The sequence below is a fragment of the Miniopterus natalensis genome, chromosome 7 (assembly GCF_054644295.1).
Source record: "Miniopterus natalensis isolate mMinNat1 chromosome 7, mMinNat1.hap1, whole genome shotgun sequence".
NCBI lineage: Eukaryota > Metazoa > Chordata > Mammalia > Chiroptera > Miniopteridae > Miniopterus > Miniopterus natalensis.
In genome coordinates, this window is record NC_142087.1 from 13,192,707 (window position 1) to 13,210,463 (window position 17,757).

The 17,757-nt window shown below is 45.3% G+C and overlaps 1 protein-coding gene across 1 annotated transcript; it reads left to right on the top strand.

The window, feature by feature from the left end:
• Nucleotides 1-4,707: 4,707 nt before the first annotated feature.
• Nucleotides 4,708-17,452, top strand: PXMP4 (peroxisomal membrane protein 4). The gene is made up of 4 exons (XM_016200653.2): nt 4,708-4,862; nt 8,709-8,771; nt 12,374-12,572; nt 15,349-17,452. Exons 1-4 carry the CDS (start codon nt 4,750-4,752, stop codon nt 15,610-15,612), a joined length of 639 nt encoding a protein of 212 aa, XP_016056139.1. The 5' UTR covers nt 4,708-4,749; the 3' UTR covers nt 15,613-17,452.
• The last annotated feature ends 305 nt before the right edge of the window (nt 17,453-17,757 follow it).

A 17,757-nucleotide genomic window follows, 5' to 3' on the forward strand; every position in this document is an offset into this window, starting at 1 on the left:
CCAAGGACTGTGAAAGGAGTAATAGAGTAAAAAGTGAGGTATGGGTACAGGGGGTTGAGGAAGGAGAGATGAACAGGGCCATTGGGAGGCACTGGACAGTAAACGATTCCACCAACACAAGCCTTGGCAGCTTTCCACGTATTTTTATATATCCAGGTGCATATACAAATAGTTGATTTTTATCTGTTCTTCAGGCCTTTGCACTTGCTTCTCTCTTGCCAAAATGCCAATCTTCTACCCTTGTTGGAACAGTAAAAGCTTGCCTTCTTGCCTCCTCTAAGAAGCTTTCCCTGATTTCCTTAGATGAGATCCCATCCCTCCCTAGCTATTGTAGTTCTTCACAGTACTTGGTAGTACCCCTGTATGTGATAATGTTTAGCCCTTGGAAGCTTGTCTTTTCTCTACCCCCTCAATAGGGAGCCCTCTGAGCAGGAGAGGTGCTTCATCCATTCTGTCTGGAACTCAAGTCCCAGCACAAAGGTAACCTGGGAAATGCTTGTTGACTGACTACCTGACTGATGGGACAACCAAATGAGCTTTCAGGGAGGTTCTCCAGCAGGTCCCCCAGTCAGGCTTCCCCTCCTTCAAACTTTTGACTCCTTACCTCCATTTCTTTCTCCACCAAAATCTGTCAGTCCTTTGTCCCATTCCCTCAAGTCCAGGTGATTGGCACTGAACCTAATCCAATCACTTAGAGACTCTTGGAGTAAGTAATGTAGTAATTACAGGCATAGAGCCAAACAGGGAGGAGGGAATGTTTGAGAAACTTCCAGGGTCCCCCTCCACAATGAGTACTCCAGCCACCCCAGAGAAGTTAACTTCCCTGTGGGGAGGGGAGAAATCATGAGCAGCTTCAAGCAGACTCCCAGCTGCAAGGGGAAGAAAGTAAGGACACACAAAAGCAAGGCTGGGCCCTGACATCTTGTTAGATTTGTTGGTACTGGTGGGAGGCAGCAAAGCATGATGGTTGTTAGGGGCTGAAAAGCATCCCCCAAAATTCATATGTTGACATCCTATATGTTGATACCCTAGTGCTTCAGAATGTGACTACATTTGGCGATAGGACATTTAAAGAGGTAATTAATATTAAATGAGGTCACATAGGTGGGCCCTAATCCAATATGACTGGTGTCCCTATAAGAAGAGATTTGACAACATAGACTGAGGGGTGACCATGTTAAGACACGGTGAGAAGCTAGCCATCTGAAAGTGAAGGAGAGAGGCCTCAAAAGAAACCAAACCTGCAAAAACACCCTGATCTTGGACTTTTAGCCTTTATTGTGAGAAAATAAATTTCTGTTGTTAAGCCACCCACTCGGTGGTATACTTTGTTATGGAAGCCCTAGCAAACTCATAGTGATAAAGATCAAAGACTCTGGAGCCAGAAGTTCCAGATTCCAACCCTGGCTTCATGACTCATTTGCTGTATCATCTTGGGGAAGTTACTTTGCTTCTCTGCATCTCAGTTTCCCATTCGTTAGGTGGGCATTATTATACTCCCTACCTCATGGGTTACTGTGAGAACACAATGGTTAATAAAGCACTTAGCAAAGAGTTCCTGGAACATAGCAAGTATTATATAAGTGCTTGCTAAATAAGTAAATTCGATTACTTGGGTAAGGTGAATAAAAAGGCCCTGCCCTAAGGAATTCAGAGTTAGGTACAATTAAAAAGGGTCATCAGGCCCTGGTTGGGTGGCACAGTTGGTTGGAGTTTCATCTGGTACACCAAAAGATTTTGGGTTCGATTCCTGATCAGGGGACATAACTAGGTTTTGGGTTTGATCCCTGGTCCAGGAGTGTGCAGGAGGCAACCAATCAAAGTTTCTCTCTCTCTCTCTTTCTCTCTCTCTCAAAATCAATAAAAATATATTCTCAGGTGAGGACTGAAGAAGAAGGGGAGGAAGAAGAAGAGGGATCATCAGGGGATAAGTGTTCCTATGTGGCAACTCTTTACTTTGGGCTTCTTGAAGGCAGGAACTTATTTATCTCCAGGAGAAAGCATTTAGCAAAAGGTAACAACCAGCCCAACTGGCATGGCTCAGCAGATGAGCATCAACCTAGGATCCAGGAGATCAAGGTTCGTATTCCAGTCAGGGCACATGCCCAGGTTTCGGACTCCCTCCCCAGCCCGGGGCATGCAGGAGGCAGCCAATCAATGACTCTCATCATTGATTTTTTTTTTTTCTCTCTCTCTCTCCCTCTTCCTTCCTCTCTCTGAAATCAATGAAAGTTTTGTGTTTTGTTTTTTTTTTAAATAAGATAGCATCCAGGAAGAACTTGCTAATCCAAATATCCAAATAGCTTTCAAACATCCTCTCCTGATACTGGGCCATGTGTCAGGGTTTGGTGACTGATCTTTCATGGGAGTATTAGGTGATATTTCTAGAAGTCCTGTTTGGTTCCTTTTCAAATTCTACATATTTTGAAATTATTTTTGTTCCCTGTAGCTATTTTCTAGTCTTGTGTGCACAATTTTTAAAAACCTGTGTCTGTGAATTACAATGCCTGAGGCCTGTATTGTTCTGTTCCTCCCATCTGTTGTGTCTGGTTTTTCTTGTTCATCAAGGCTTGGGTGCCTGGTTTTCTCTATGTGCAGATTATCACCCTGAAAAATTATTTGTGGTAGTTCCCTGAAGTCAAAGATAGATGTGCCTTTTTAAAATATATATATCTTTATTGATTTCAGAGAGAGGAAGGAAGAGGGAGAGAAAGAGATAGAAACATCAATTATGAGAGAGTCATTGATTGGCTGCCTCCTGCACACCCTTGATGGGGGATTGAGCCCACAACGCGGGCATGTGCCCTGACCAGGAATACGAACCTCGGTGTCCTGGATCCTAAGTCGATGCTCAACTGCTGAGCCACACTGGACTGAGCAGATGTGCCCTTCTTCATAGAGACTTTGCATTTGCTTTTGCCAAAGGTTTGGGGGCACTTCTAGTCAGTTATCACCTCAAACCATGTTCCCAGTCCATGGTTTGAGATTTCTTGGGCTACCAGGCTCTAGTCCCTAGGGTGCAAAAGGACATATTAATGGTTACAGCTTCCCAAGGAAGAGTTATTTTTAAAACAAAAATGAAAACAAAAACAAAACCCTTTCCTTTTCCTTCAACTGTTTTTCTCAGCACCAAGGCAACCTTTTCTGAACTCACTTGGGGCTAGTAGTGTGGGGTATGCAGTAGGTTCATATCACATGAAACTTGAGGGTAAAACACTTTGGGGTCTCAGCTTAATGGGAGGAGGGATTTCTTCTGTAAGACTCCCCACCTTGGGCAGGCCCTGGACTTTCAGTTCTGCCCCTCTTGCCCTATGTGGTTAATGAACTGAAACCCACAGATTCAATATTGGCAAATGCCCTTCTGTCATAAGTAGCTTTGGCCCTCCAACAATCCAGTCTTCCTGTTAACTGGTTGTCAGTTTTCAACCAATAATTGATCTGGGCATTCCCCAGGCTTTTAAACATTTCAGTGTTTTTCAAAGGATATTTTAATATTTTATTTGACATGACCACTATTTTCAGAGGAAGGATTAACCAGTCCACCATTACTGAAAAAAAGAGAAAGGAAGAAAAAAAGAAAGTCCAGTTTCAGTGATAAAATAGGCCCAGCATAATTTCTCCTTCACTGACCTCTGACATCATTCCATGACACTGATGGAGGCAATAATATCAGAGATAAATACCACATGGCCCAAGTACTACCGCTCAATGCGGTACTACCTCTTACCAAATGACAACTCCACAGAGTGGCATCAGACATGGATGTCACTTATCAATGCTCTGGGAGATGATAACCCAAACTGCATTGCCTCAACAAGCATGTATTGGGCACCTACCATGTGCTAATTGCTGGGTTACAGAAGAAAACAAGACAAAAGAGTGAAAAGTTCTACGAAGAAAATAAGAGAGGATAATGAGTCAAAGAGTGGGTAGTGCTCCTTTATATGGGATATCCAGGAAGGCCTCTCTGAGGAGGTGGCATTTGAGCTGAAACCTGAAGGTTGGGAAAGAGCCGGCCACGGGAAGAACTGGGGGTGACGCATAGCAGGGCAGGGAAATAGCGACTGCAAAGGAGCTGAGGCCGGAGCGCTCTTGGAATGCTCAAGGAGCAGCAAGGCGGCCAGTTTGGCTGGAGAGGAATGAATGAGGGGGGCGAGTCCCCCGACATGAGTTTAGATACGGAAGCAGAAGCCAGATTATAGAGTCTTGTGGGCCGTGGGAAGGAGTTTGGATTTTAAAAACAAATGGAAAACATTGGTGGTGCCAAAGGATCTATGCTCAGGGAAGATCGCTATGATCACTGTTAATCAAAACTGTCACTTGTAAAGCTGGCTCCTCCCACTGTCACCATCCCAATTCTAGGGAGGGCGGCCCCTCTTTCGGGAAACTTTGGAAACTCACGGGTGACAGACCCCCTGCCAAGCCCAAAGGAAGCGTGCTTTCCGACTGGACAAATCCAGTCGCGAGTCTAACATTCCTCAGGCCGAGTCGGGCGGAGCCCGCTGTGATTGGTTACAAGCTCTCCTCTTCCCATCAAACCTCTACTCCGGGGAATGCGTGTATCCTGCGAGGTGAGTGTGCCCTGTGATTGGGTCTTAGTATCTGAGTGACAGGAGAAGCAGCCTACGGGCGTAAAAATGCGGGGGCGCGGCTCGGAGCTGCGGGGTGCCTTGGGCCGTGCAGCCAGAGCCTGCGGCTGTCAGTGCTGGTCGGACGCGCAGTGATCCCTCGCCCCGCGACACCCTGGCTATGGCAGCCCCGCCGCAGCTCCGAGGTCTGCTGCTGGCAGTCAACGCGCTGTTGCGTAAGCGTCGCTACCACGCCGCGTTGGCCGTGCTGAAAGGCTTCCGGAACGGGGCAGTGTGAGTGGGGCCGTGGGTCGGGCGGGAGCTGAGGGTTCGGCCTGGCTCGGGTCTGCGGCGCGGGTTCCCGGCCTGGCGCCGCTGCGCCGTGTGCCCTTGAGCAGCCGTGGTGTATCTCTAGGTCTCAGTGTCCACCATGTGCGCGCCAGGCGCTGGATTTTGGGTCCCAAGTGCCTTCTGAGCCGGGGCTCCCACTACGTTTTTTCTGGATCCTTCCGGCTTTGCTTTGGGGCCTTCCTCACCTGGCCCTCTTGCCTTGACCACCTCCCATGCCAGTCTCTGTATTCCCTGCTTTGGGTCCAGTTTTCCCGTTTCCCTCCTGCCTCCGCCTTGTGTTCTCTGGCTTCAGTGGCCCCATCTGCACCATGGGAAGCTGGCCTCTGGCCTCTAGCAGACCTCTGCCTATGCCCCCCTCCCCTGTCCTCCCCTCCTCTCTCCTCCCCATTAAGCTGGCTTTGGGCTCACATCCCGTTTTCTCACTCCCCATCTGTATAACTATAGCGCTAAGTCCCCATTTGGCACAGGGGTCTCCAGGCGCATAAGCCTCAGGAGTGACAGCGAATGTTTTAAAGAGCTGCAAATACAGTACTTGCTTGGCAGGTTGATTCCACCCTGGCTATCAGACCTGCAAAAGAGGGCGTCTTGGGGTCATTTCTGCTGCCTGGTGCCTGGAGAGGAGCTCGGCCTCCTTTAAACCTCATGCATAACAGCTATCATTTATTGAGAGCCTACTCTGTCAGAACTGGAGATGCAGCAGAGAACAGACTGAACAAATATCTCTGTCCTCCTGGAGTTGGCATCCTAGTGGCAGCTGGCATGGTGGTAAGGGTGTGAACTGTCTCAGTTTGAGTCCTGGTGCCACCTACCTGTGTGATCTTGAGCAAATTATTTAGCCTCTCTAAGCCTCAATTTCTATAAAATGGGGATAATAGTACTTATACTGCCAGAGGATTGAGTCAATATGTATGTAATGCTTAGCACAGTGCCTGATATATATGTATTATTGTTGGCTGCTGTTATTCACATGGGTTCTGCCTGGCTCACTTTCCTCACCTTTTTCAAGCCTCTGTTTGTGTCACCTCCCCGATGAGGCCACCCCTGAACTCCCCACCTTCTTCCCTACCTCATTTTTCTCCATAGTACTGGTCACTATCTAACACTAAGTAGTTCATTCATGTATCCTGTTTTTATACTGTCTCTCACTAGAAAGTGAGCTTCATGGGGACAGAAATTTTTATCTACTTTGTTCTTTTCTAGGTGTATTCCTCGTACCTAGTACATAGTAGACTTTCAAATGTTTATTGAATGAATAAGTGTGCAAGATAAAAATTGTCATTGTCCCCATTTTCCAGATGAGAAGACTGGCTCAGAGAGGTAAACTCATTGCTCATGATTACATTACTTGGTCAGGTTCCAAGCCAGGATTTAAACCCAAGGATGCCTGACCCCAACACCAAGCTCTTGGCTTCCTTGGGCACCCAGAGTTTCAGGTAGAAGTTGATTCCTGCTGAGTCTAACCAGATCATATCAGCCATGCCTTGGTATGACTAGGATGGAATGGACCTTGAAATAACATCAGTTTCCCTTTGCCAAGATAGAGTCACACAGGCCCTGGTGCCAGCAGGCATTGACCAATGCTGGCTTTGTACACCTGCTCCCCCTCAACTCTTCCTGTGATCTTAAAAACCTCCCCGGTTAGGGCAGGCACTTGCTAAGGTTAAGCCCTTGGGCTCACATCCCAGTTTCTTCATTTCAAAGCTGGGTTCCCTTCATCTCTTCTGGCCTCAGTTTCCTTCTCTGTAAAATGGAAACAAACTCACCTATGCAGGGGTTCTCTAAACGGTGATCCCATTACTGGTTAGTGCTAAGACACCATGCCCACCTATAAGGATCTGGAGTCCAAGGGGCAGCCTGATCTTTAAACTTTCATGGCAATGCCAAGTGATTGGGAGTGCTGTGCAAAAGGGGTAATGGTGATATTTTGAAGACTGAGCTGGAGTTTACCAGGGAGAGAAGGGTTCCCCAGGTAGAAGGAATGGTTTGAACAAAGGCCTGGAGGTGAAAAGGAATATGCTATTTGTGAAGAAAATCCATCCATTTAGAGAGGGAGACCTGGACAACTGAGACATGTGAACTTTGTAAAATGTAACTCATTTTGATGTTCCACTCCTAAATATATCAATGTGCATCTCTACAAATAAGAGCACTTTCTTATATGGCTAAATTATCATGATTATATTTAATACATTAATATTAATCCTGTAATGCTGACTACTGTCCAGTCAGTAGTCAAATTGTTCCAGTTGTCCCCCAAATGTTTCCTATAGCTACTTTGTCCAGACCAGGATCCTCCAGGACATCACATTGCACCTGTCATTATGTACTTTAAGTCCTTTTAAATCCAGAGCATTCCCCTTTTCAGAACACGGAGTAATCCTGTGAACGGTAGTAATCAGCTCCCCCTGAGTTGGAAGACTTTGGGAAGGGGGCTTGGCTGATGTAGGGAGCTGGGGCACTGTTCTGCTTGTGTCTGGGGCATGAGGAACAGTTCTTTTAGCTCTGTTCACCGGGAGGAGGCTGAGGGCTTCTTTGTTCAGGAGAGAAAGAGATGACTTTGGATGAAGCGAGGCAAAGAACTTTTTGGGGTGAGGATGGGGGTCCTGCCCACTGCAAGGCAGGGGAAAAGACCAGCTTTAACTTGTTAACATTTTTATTTTGTTAGTTTATATTTTTAGTTAGGTAACATTCACAAAAGGCATAAAAAGTTAAATGCTAGAAAGTTCTGCCCACCCTATCCTTCTGTCACCTAGTCCCTCTCCCTGTCAGTGACCCCTGTGTCAGTCTCATATTCCCTCCATAAATATTGTCTGCATAGACAAATAGATATATTCTCCTCCCACACCTTTTAAACCAGTTTTATATTGAAATGCTCTTAGGTTTATAGACGAATTTCCTCGTTTTACACAATTTTACATTTTACACACCCTGCAGTGCACATAAAGCTGCCTCACTCTTTTACTGCTTAGTATTCCACTGAATGGAGGGCCCATTATTTATTTACCCAGTAACCCACCCTGCAGACAGACACCGGCTTGCTTCCAGTGTTTTGCTATTTCAAACAAGCCTGCAGTGAACATATGACAATATATGCCTCATTACCATTGTTTCAAGGAAGCTGCCATGGATTTTTAGACCTCGTAGCCTGGTTAGATCAGGGCCTGGCAGCTGGAGAACTTGGTGGGAGAAAGGGGAGTCCAGTAAAGGAGAATAAGAAAGAGAGAGACATTAACATTGGTTGAACTAAAGGAACTTTCACCTGCCAGAAGCAACTGTGAAATGGAGAATACTTCTTTCTTTTTTTAAAAAATGTCTTTATTGATTTCAGAGAGAGGAAAGGAGAGGGAGAGAGAGAGAGAAACATCGATGATGAGAGAGTCATTGATTGGCTGCCTCCTGCACCCCCCCCCACTGGGGGTTGAACCCGCAACCCTGGACATGTGCCCTGACCAGGAATCGAACCTCGATCTCCTGGATCTTAGGTCGATGCGCAACCGCTGAGCCATGCCGGCCAGGTGAGAATACTTAATAATGGGAATAGGGCGGCTTAGAGAGGTTAAATGATTTATCCAAGTTTATACAACAAAATGTGGCAGTACTTTGACAAAAATACTATTCCCTTTCCACGACCCACTTTGAACTTAGATCTAACTCAAAAGCTAACATTATTTCCCCTCCTAAAATGATGTTAGGATTAGGGATAGGGAGAGGGGGAACAAGGGGTCAAAGTGATAGCCCAGAAAACTGATACGGTGATGCTATAGTAACTGTTTTCTTTTGTTTCTGCAGCTATGGAGCCAAAATCCGGGCCCCTCATGCACTGGTCATGACCTTCCTCTTCCGGAGTGGCAGGTACCCAACCCCTCTGCACACCCCTCAAACTGGGAGAGAATGTGGTCAGCCCTCAGTGCCAGGGCTGTTGTATCTCCCTAGCTGGTCTAGCCTGTTCTCATCACTACCTCCTAAAGTACAACTCTGATTCTCTTATCCCTTCTGGAAAACTCCCTTGGATCCCACTCCCTCCAAAGAAGCCCAACTTCCAGGTGTGGCCTTTAGGGCCCTCTGCAGTTTGGCCTCAGTTCAGCCCCACCCTGTTCTCCCATGTTCAACCTGGGATGCCTTTGGCACACAAAGCTTGCTGTCATTCCATGCACATGCCACATGTGGTTCTACCTCCATATATTTGCTCATGCAGTACCCCTGCCAGGAGTGCCTTTTCCTCTTCTCCCCAACCTTTATTTCCTTTTTAGCAACCCATACCAGTTCTCTGAGGATCACTTTCTCAGAAAACTGTCCATGACCTCCCTTTGTTCAGACTTCTTGGCCTTCCTCTGGTCTCTCATAAGTCTTCCCTCAAGGCACTTCTCAGAAACCACCTTGTGATCTAGTTTTTTTCTTTTTTTTAATATATCTTTATTGATTTCAGAGAGAGGAAGGGAGAGGAAGAGACGGGTAGAAACATCAATGATGAGAGAGTCATTGATTGGCTGCAGCCCGCAACCCGGGCATGTGCCCTGACCAAGAATTGAACCCTGATCTCCTGGATCCTAGGTCGACACTCAACCACTGAGCCACGCCCAGCTGGGCATGATCTAGTTTTTAATGTATGTAGTCTCACTTGGAGTTTATAAGAATTCCACATGGACAGCCTTCTGGCCACATCCAGCTTCAAGATTTTCTCTTTTTGTATTTTTGCTTTTTAAATTTATTTTTGTTTGTTTTGGCTTTTGTGCTCCGAATCTTTTTTTGTTTTTGTTTTAAAATTGAGCTCAGTCATTCATTCAGTAGGTATTTATTGAGCATTTACTGTGGGCCAGATGCTGTTTTAGGTGCCGGGATACAGCAGTGAACAAAACAGACGATGCTCACTGCCCTCATAGAGTCTGCATTCTAGCAGTGAGTGGCAGAAGAAAAACATAATAAATAAGGAGAGAATAGGTCGAAAGGTAACATGGGCTCTGGGAAATAAAAATTAGAGCAAGGAAAGAAAGAGGACCAGGAGTGCTGGAGGAGGGGCAGGCTGCAGAATTAAATAGGGAAGGCCTCAGTGAGAAAGTGACATTTGAGTAAAGACTTTAAGGAGACTAAACAGCTGGCCAAGTGGGCATTAGGGGAAAGAGTGTTTTAGGCCAAGGGAATAGCCAGTGCAAAGGGCCTGGGGTGGGATCATGCCTGGTGAGTTTGAGAAGGCTGGAGGGGAGGGATTTAAGGAGAGAGCACAAAGAAGAAGGTCATAGGGGTAACCTGGGCCCATCCTGTCCAACTTTAGAGAGGAGTTTGGCTTTTCCTTTAAGCGAAACAGGAAAGTGGAAGATTTTTGCAGGGATGTGCTACTATTCGCCCTGTCTTTTAATAGTGTTAGAGTGAGGAGTTCGCTGCCAGATTAAGAACAGGTGGGGGTGGGTGCCAAGGACAGAAGTAAGTGTAAAATAGGAGGCTGTGGCAATAATCCAGGTGAGCAACACTGGTGGCTCAGACCTTCGTGGTGGCAGTGGAGATTAGAAGTGGTCAGATTCTAGAAACATTTTGAAGGCAGGATTAGTGTTAACACTTAAAAACTGGGAAATCTAACTTGTCTTAGAACTGGCAACACTGGGCTCATGTTCCTATGGGGCAAGAACCAGCTGATTCCTGGCTATGCCCACTCACCTGACAGATTTCCACAGGTCCTAGTAGACCAACTCCAAAGTCCTCATCTAGCCTTGAGGGCGCTTGGGTTTACCATTCCTGAATTGATCTCCCGGAGCGCACTCTGTTCTTCTCCCTGTGTTCCTCTCACTGCCCCCAAATGTTTAACTTTATTTACTTTTTAATTTTTATTGATTTGAGAGAGAGAGAGGAAAGGGGAGGGAGAGAGGGAGATATCAATTTGTTGTTCCACTTATTTTTTTTAATTGAGTTTTAGAGAGAGAGGAAGGGAGAGGGAGAGAGGGAGAGAAACATCAATGTAAGAGTAAAACCTTGACCGACTGCCCCCTGTACTCCCCCTCCTGGGGACTGAGCTCACAACCTGGCCATGTGCCCTGAACAGGAATGGAACCCGCAACCTTTTGGTCCACCAGGCAACGCCCAAGCAACGAAGGCACACCAGCCAGGGCTGGTGTTCTACTTTTTTTTTCAAATACTACCATTACAAGAACACTGAGGAAAAACATCAATCAAAACAAATTTTAGGTCTCTTGAAGACTTATGTTGCCTTACTTCTAACAAGAAATTAAATGCATTATAACATGTGATTTTTTATTTTTGAATGTTCCACTTATGTATTCATTGGTTGATTCTTGCATGTGCCCTTACCGGGTATTGAACCCACAACCTTGGCACATCGGGACAGCACTCTAACCAAGTGAGCTACCCCTCAACTACCTCCCCTACTTAAATGTTTGCTTCTCTCAGGATAAAGACAAAACTTAGCATGGCTTTATCTGCCACCCTACATCCCCTACTTACTTTGCCTATACATTCTCTGCTCAGGTTTCTCTCTGTTCCTTTACTCTCTACTCTCTGTCTCTCCTCAGGATCTTTACTGATCCCTCTGCCTGGGATGCAACTCCTCTCCCCTCTTGACCTCATTGACTCCTCATCCTTCAGATCCCAGGATTATCTCTTGTCAAGGTCAAAGTTTGACCCTTGCTTTGTGACTATATTTCCCTCTCCCATTAGGACAGCAAGCAGATCTGTTCTTTCCCCAGAATTGTATTCCCAGATCCAGCACCTAGTGAGACACTAACTCCCTCATTCATTCATTTCTCCACATGTTCTGTCCAAAAAATATTTATTGAGCACCTACTCTGTGTCAGGCCCTCTCCTGGGCCCTAAGGATGAACAAGTTAGTTGTAGATACCACTCTCTGGTACCCTCTGCTGGGATGGGGCCGGAATGGGGGAGATAATAAACAAGCATATAAATGTCAGGTGGAGATAAGACCTATGAAGGAAAAAAAGGTAGGGTAAGGGGACAGATATGATGGGCATTCTTTTATGTAGGGTGGTTAGGGAAAGCCTTTCTGAGGAAGGGGCATGGAGTAAAGGCCTGAATCGAGTGTGCCAGCACCTCCCAGGACATGGAAGTTAGAGGCCTGGGGTTGAATGTGCATTGACTCTGAGCCCTGACCTCCTTGCCTGGTTTAGTTGTTGTTGTTGTTGTTTTAATGTATCTTTATTGATTCAGAGGGAGAGGAAGGAAGAGGGAGAGGAAGAGAGAGATAGAAACATCAATGATGAGAGAATCATTGATTGGCTGCCTCCTGCGCGCCCCCTGCTGGGGATTGAGCCTGCAACCCAGGCATGTGCCCTGACTGGGAGTCAAACCTCGATCTCCTGGATCATAGGTCGATGCTCAACTGCTGAGCCAGGCCTGGCCGGGCTTGCCTGGTTTAGTTTTGCATGCCCAGTGGGTGAATGCCCTCCTAACGACTGGGCCTGCTCTCATGGTGGCTCCCTGTGTTTGTGCAGCCTCCGGGAGAAGCTTCGGGTCATCCTGCAGAACACGTACACCCACTCTTTTAACCTGGCCCTCTTCGTGTTCACCTACAAGGGGCTCTGCGCCCTGCAGTCCTACCTGCAAGGCGAGACCTACCAGGTGCACTCATTCCTGGCTGCCTTCATCGGGGGTTTGCTGGTGTTTAGTGAGAACAGTAACGTCAACAGCCAGGTAAAGATCCTCCCCAGGAACGTGTGTGGGGGCTGGCTGGGTTTGGAGTGGGATGTGGTTAAGGTATGAGTTGGGGGTGGGGTCAAAGAAGATGAGTTCTTGGCTCCCTTCCAAGTTTGAGGGTCTGTGATTCACAGTCCCTCTGTGACCTTGGGAAGGTCACTTCCCCCGCAGTTTCCTCATCTGTAAATCAAGCAGCTTGTTGGAATTTTATGGTTCCCAAAATCAGTGTGTACTGCTCTCTGGGGCAAATATTTTTTTATTTTTTTTAAAGAGAACCACTTTGCAGCGAAAGAATTGCCTCTTACTTTGTAACTTGCCCTTTTTCTGGGTTGAAATTCTTTTTATTTTTTATTTTTGCTGATTTCAGAGAGAGGAAGGAAGAGGAAGAGAGGGAGAGAGAGAGAAATATTGATCGGTTGCCTCCTGACGTGCCCCGACCCAGGGATTGAACAGAAAATCTGGGTATGTGCCCTGACCTGGAATTGAACTTGCCACCTTTCAGTGAATGGAATGACACTGCAATCAGCTGAGCCACCCCGGCCAGGGCCAGGTTCTTTTTTTTCAAATGAAACTAAATGCTGCTTGTTTTAAAGTCCTCCTTGTGCAACATGAAAAGTTGGCAGCCCCTCTATTTGCCTCCCTCAAATTTATTAAATGTTTTTAAATGATAAAAATAGTTTTATTTTCACATTTTAAGAAATGCAGGTTAAGCAGCCTCTATGTGCCTAGCACACGTTTAGGTGCTTGGGATACATGATGATAAAGTAGAAAATAAATTGAAAAGCACTTAGATGTGTGCCAGTCCCATCGTCTTCCATCTATCAGGTAGCTGTCCAGGGACGGTCACTGTAACTTCGTCTTATGTAGCCCTTCAGAAATCACCTGTGCTTGTGTCAGTGTACATATCACGAGTTTTCCACCACGAGATCACACTGCCCTTTTTTTTCATGGGACAGCGTACCTTGGGGACCTTTCTTGTCCGTCTCCATCCTTTTGAACCTCAGCGCTCTCCACTGCTGGGTGGGGCCAGCCTTGGCCCCACTGATCTCCTCTGGATGGCCATGGAGAGGGTCTGTAGCCATTTGCCATTATACACATGCAGCCCACATCTTTGTTCGGACGTCTCCCTGCGCATGTGTCAGTCTGTCCAAAAGTTCCTAGACGTGGAATTGTAGAGTCTGTGGATAGGAGCATTTTGTATTTTGAGAAAATTTCCTCAGTTTTATATTTGTTAGAAATTTCACTTCCAAAGGCTAGGACTCCTGGTCTCACCATCTCCTTCCTCCTCCCCTGCTTTCCTTGACCCCTGGCAACAACTGTTCTGACCCCCATTTCTAAAATTTTGTCATTTCAACAATATTATATAAGTGGAGTCATTACAGTATGCAGCCTATGGGGATTGGCTTTTTTCACTCAGCATAATTTGCTGGAGATTCATCCAAGTTTTTGAGTCTGTCAGTAGTTCATTTCTTTTTATTGCTGAGTGGTGTTCCATTGGGCGGATGTACCACAATTTGTTTAAACATTTACCCCAGAAGGGCATCTGAGTTGTTTCCAGCTTTTGGCTATCAGGAATACAGCTGCTAAGAACATCCTGTACAAATTTTTGAGAGAGCATTAGTTTTCATTTCTCTGAGATAACTGCCCAAGAGTGCAGTTGCTGGGTCAAATGGTACGTGCATGTTTAGTTTTATAAGAAACTGGCAATGCCCAGCTGGCGTGGCTCAGTGGTTGAGCATAGACCGGTGAACCAGGAGGTGAGGATTCGATTCCTGGTCAGGACACATGCCCGGGTTGTGAGCTCAGTCCGCAGTATGGGGTGTGCTGGAGGCAACCAATCAATGTTTCTATCTCTCTCCCCCTCCCTTCCTCTATCTTTAAAAATCAATAAAAACATATTGAAAGAAAAAGAAAGAAAGAAAGAAAGAAAGAAAGAAAGAAAGAAAGAAAGAAAGAAAGAAAGAAAGAAAGAAAGAAAGAAAGAAAGGAAGGAAGGGAGAGAGGGAGGGAGGGAGGGAGGGAGGGAGGGAGGGAGGGAGGGAGGGAGGGAGGGAGGGAAACTGACAAACTATTTTCCACAGCGACTGTACTATTTTACATTCCCATCAGGAATATATACAAGTGACCCAGTTCCTCCACATCCTAGCCAGTATCTGGTTTATCACATTTTTTAAAATTTTAGCCATTTTGATAGGTGTGAAATGCCATCTCATTGTGGTTTTAAATTTGCATTTCCCTGATGGCTAATGTTGAACAGCTTTACATGTGCTTATTTTCCATCTGTATAACCCTCTTCAGTGAAGTATCTTCATGTCTGTTGCCCATTTACTAACTGGGTTTTTTTTTTACTGTTGAGTTTTGAGTTTTTAAAAAATATATTCCAGATACTAGTCTTTGTCAGATTTTTTTTTTTATAAATATTTTCTCCTACTCTATAGCTTTTCTTTTTGGCCTCTTCACAGGAGCTTTCACAACAACAACAACAAAATTTAATTTTGTTGAGATACAGTTTATCAAATTACTTGTTATAGATTTTTTTTTTTTTTGGTGTCAAGTTATGTTTTAGTTTTGAACCATGTAAATATATTCATTTAAAAAAATTTTAGTAAGAATAATAAATTAAAGATATGAAATAGTACTATTGAAATGTCTGATACCACTTCAGATCATCTTGCATACCAACTTTGAAAAATACTGATCCATGCAGAGGGGTGGGCAGAAGGTTCCTAGTGGCTGTGCACACCTGTAATCCCCTGTCACTCCCTTCCTGCAGATCAACATGTACCTGTTGTCACGCGTCCTGTTTGCCCTCTGCCGCCTGGGAATGGAGAAGGGCTACATTCCTGAACCCAGGTGGGACCCATACCCATTGTTCGCCGGGACAGTATGGGGGCTGGTGCTGTGGCTCTTTGAGTACCACCGGCACTCGCTGCAGCCCTCACTGCAGTCTTCCATGACCTACCTGTACGAGGACAGCAATGTGTGGCACGACATCTCAGACTTCCTCATCTACAACAAGAGCCGTCCCTCGAAGTAGCACAGCCCTGAAGTGCTTGTGGGGACTTCTACCCGTGTAGGCTCTGGACCATGTTCAGCTGTGGCTTAAGATTGGCTCCATCAGTGAAACCTCTCAGAGGATCCTGCTTTCTCAAGATCATGGCTCTCAGACTCCAACTTTTATTATCCCTGGGTTCCACTGTCCAAAGCAAAAGCACCAATTTTCAAATCCCATTAGGTACTCTTGAATGGTGGAACAAGAGGCCGAATCAGGCTGAGGAGTCTTGGGCATGGTTCTAGCTGTACTGCTAACTTCTGTGAGACCAGGGCAAGTCACCTCCCCTCTCTAAGCCTCAGGGGACATGTAGCTCAGTGCAGAGCCCTGAAATCTCTTTCTGGTGGGTATGTCCTTTTGACTATTCTTATGCTGGTGGGCAGTGGGTTTGCAAATACGTTTTTACAAATTATTAAGTTCCTTGTCTCGAGTGTTCTATTGGAGAAGATCTAGAGTCCCACTGTCCAAAGAAATATAATGGCAGTCATATATGTAATTGAAATTTTTCTAGCAGTCACATTAAAAAAGAGTGGAAAGAAGCAGATGAGATTAACCTTAATGATACATTTTAGCCCAAATTTCTAAAATATTATCACTTCAAGATGTAACTAATTAGGAAATTAATGAGATCATTCATACTCTTTTTTTTTTATACGAAGTCATCAAAATCAGGTATGTGTTTTACACTTATAACATACCTCAATTTAGACCAGTCAATTTCAAGTGTTCAGTAAATAGCCACATGTGACTAGTGGCAACTGTATTGGACTATACAGATAAAGAACACTTCTATCATCACAGAAAATTCTAGTGGACAGTGCAGATATAGAGCTAGAGGACATGGGTTTGAGACCCCACTCCACAACTGTGTAACTTTTTAAAAAATATATTTTTATTGATTTCAGGGAGAGGAAGGGAGAGGGGGAGAGAGAGAGAAACATCAATGATGAGAGTCATTGATCGGCTGCCTCCTGCACACCTTCTACTGGGGATCGAGCCCGCAACCTGGGCATATGCCCTAACCAGGAATCGAACCTCGATCTCCTGGATCATAGGTTGATGCTCAACCACTGAGCCATGCCAGCCAGGCCACCACTGTGTAACTTTGAGGAAGGCTCTTGACCTCCCAGAGCCTCAGTTGCTTGTAAAATGAGGATAATTGTAGTAATACCCGGGGTCCATGTTGGACTTGCATAACTACCACAACGAATCATTTCCATTTAATGAGCTCCTACTTCTTCCTGGGTGTTTTGCACATAAGATTTTTAATCCATGCAGTGACCTTACAGGTCTGTATTTTGATTTCCATTCTACAGATGTGGAAACTGAGAATCAGAGAAGGGAAGTAACTTGCCCAAGGTATACAGCTAGTATGGTAGCCCTATCAGGGTTTGAACCCAGAGCTATCTGATTTCAAAGCCTATCTATCTGATTTGAAAGTGTTTTTCAGTGCCTTTAAATTTAGAAACCTAAGCTAAGCTATGCAAATGTTAACTAGTTCTAGGGTTTGTTCCAGAGAGGGTACAAACTCAAATGCCTGCAGGGGCCTAGCAGTGACATAAATGATCATGTTCTGGGTGCTATGCAGTAGGGACAGATGGGGACATGATGAACTGGAGGCTCATGTGCCAGTTCAATATTTTAAAACCAAGCTGGACAATATTTTAAAACCTCAGTCAGGTCTCCAGGAAGATTTGGTCCATGGCCCACCAATTGGAGGCCCTTGACCTAATAATATTTCAGTCTCTTTATATTTTAGAACTTGCTGGTAGAAATGTGCACATGAGTAACTGGAGATCTTATTAAAATGCAAATTCTGATTCAATGGATTTGGGGTGGGTCCTGAATATTCTGCACATCTCTCAGACTCCCAAGTGCTGCTGCTGCTGGTCTGAGCCACACCTTAATAACAAGATACCGTTACCCCATGTGACAGATGAGGAAACGGAATTAAACAGAGCTGAGCTGTTAGGTAACAGAGCAGGGGGTAGGTCTGATTCTGACAGCTGTGTTCTCAGCCACGATGTTGTACTGCCAACTTAGAGAAAGTGATCTTTTTTTTTTAATTTTAAATTTTTATTTTTGTTTAAAATATTACAGATTTCCCTTTTTCTCCCCAATGACCCGTTC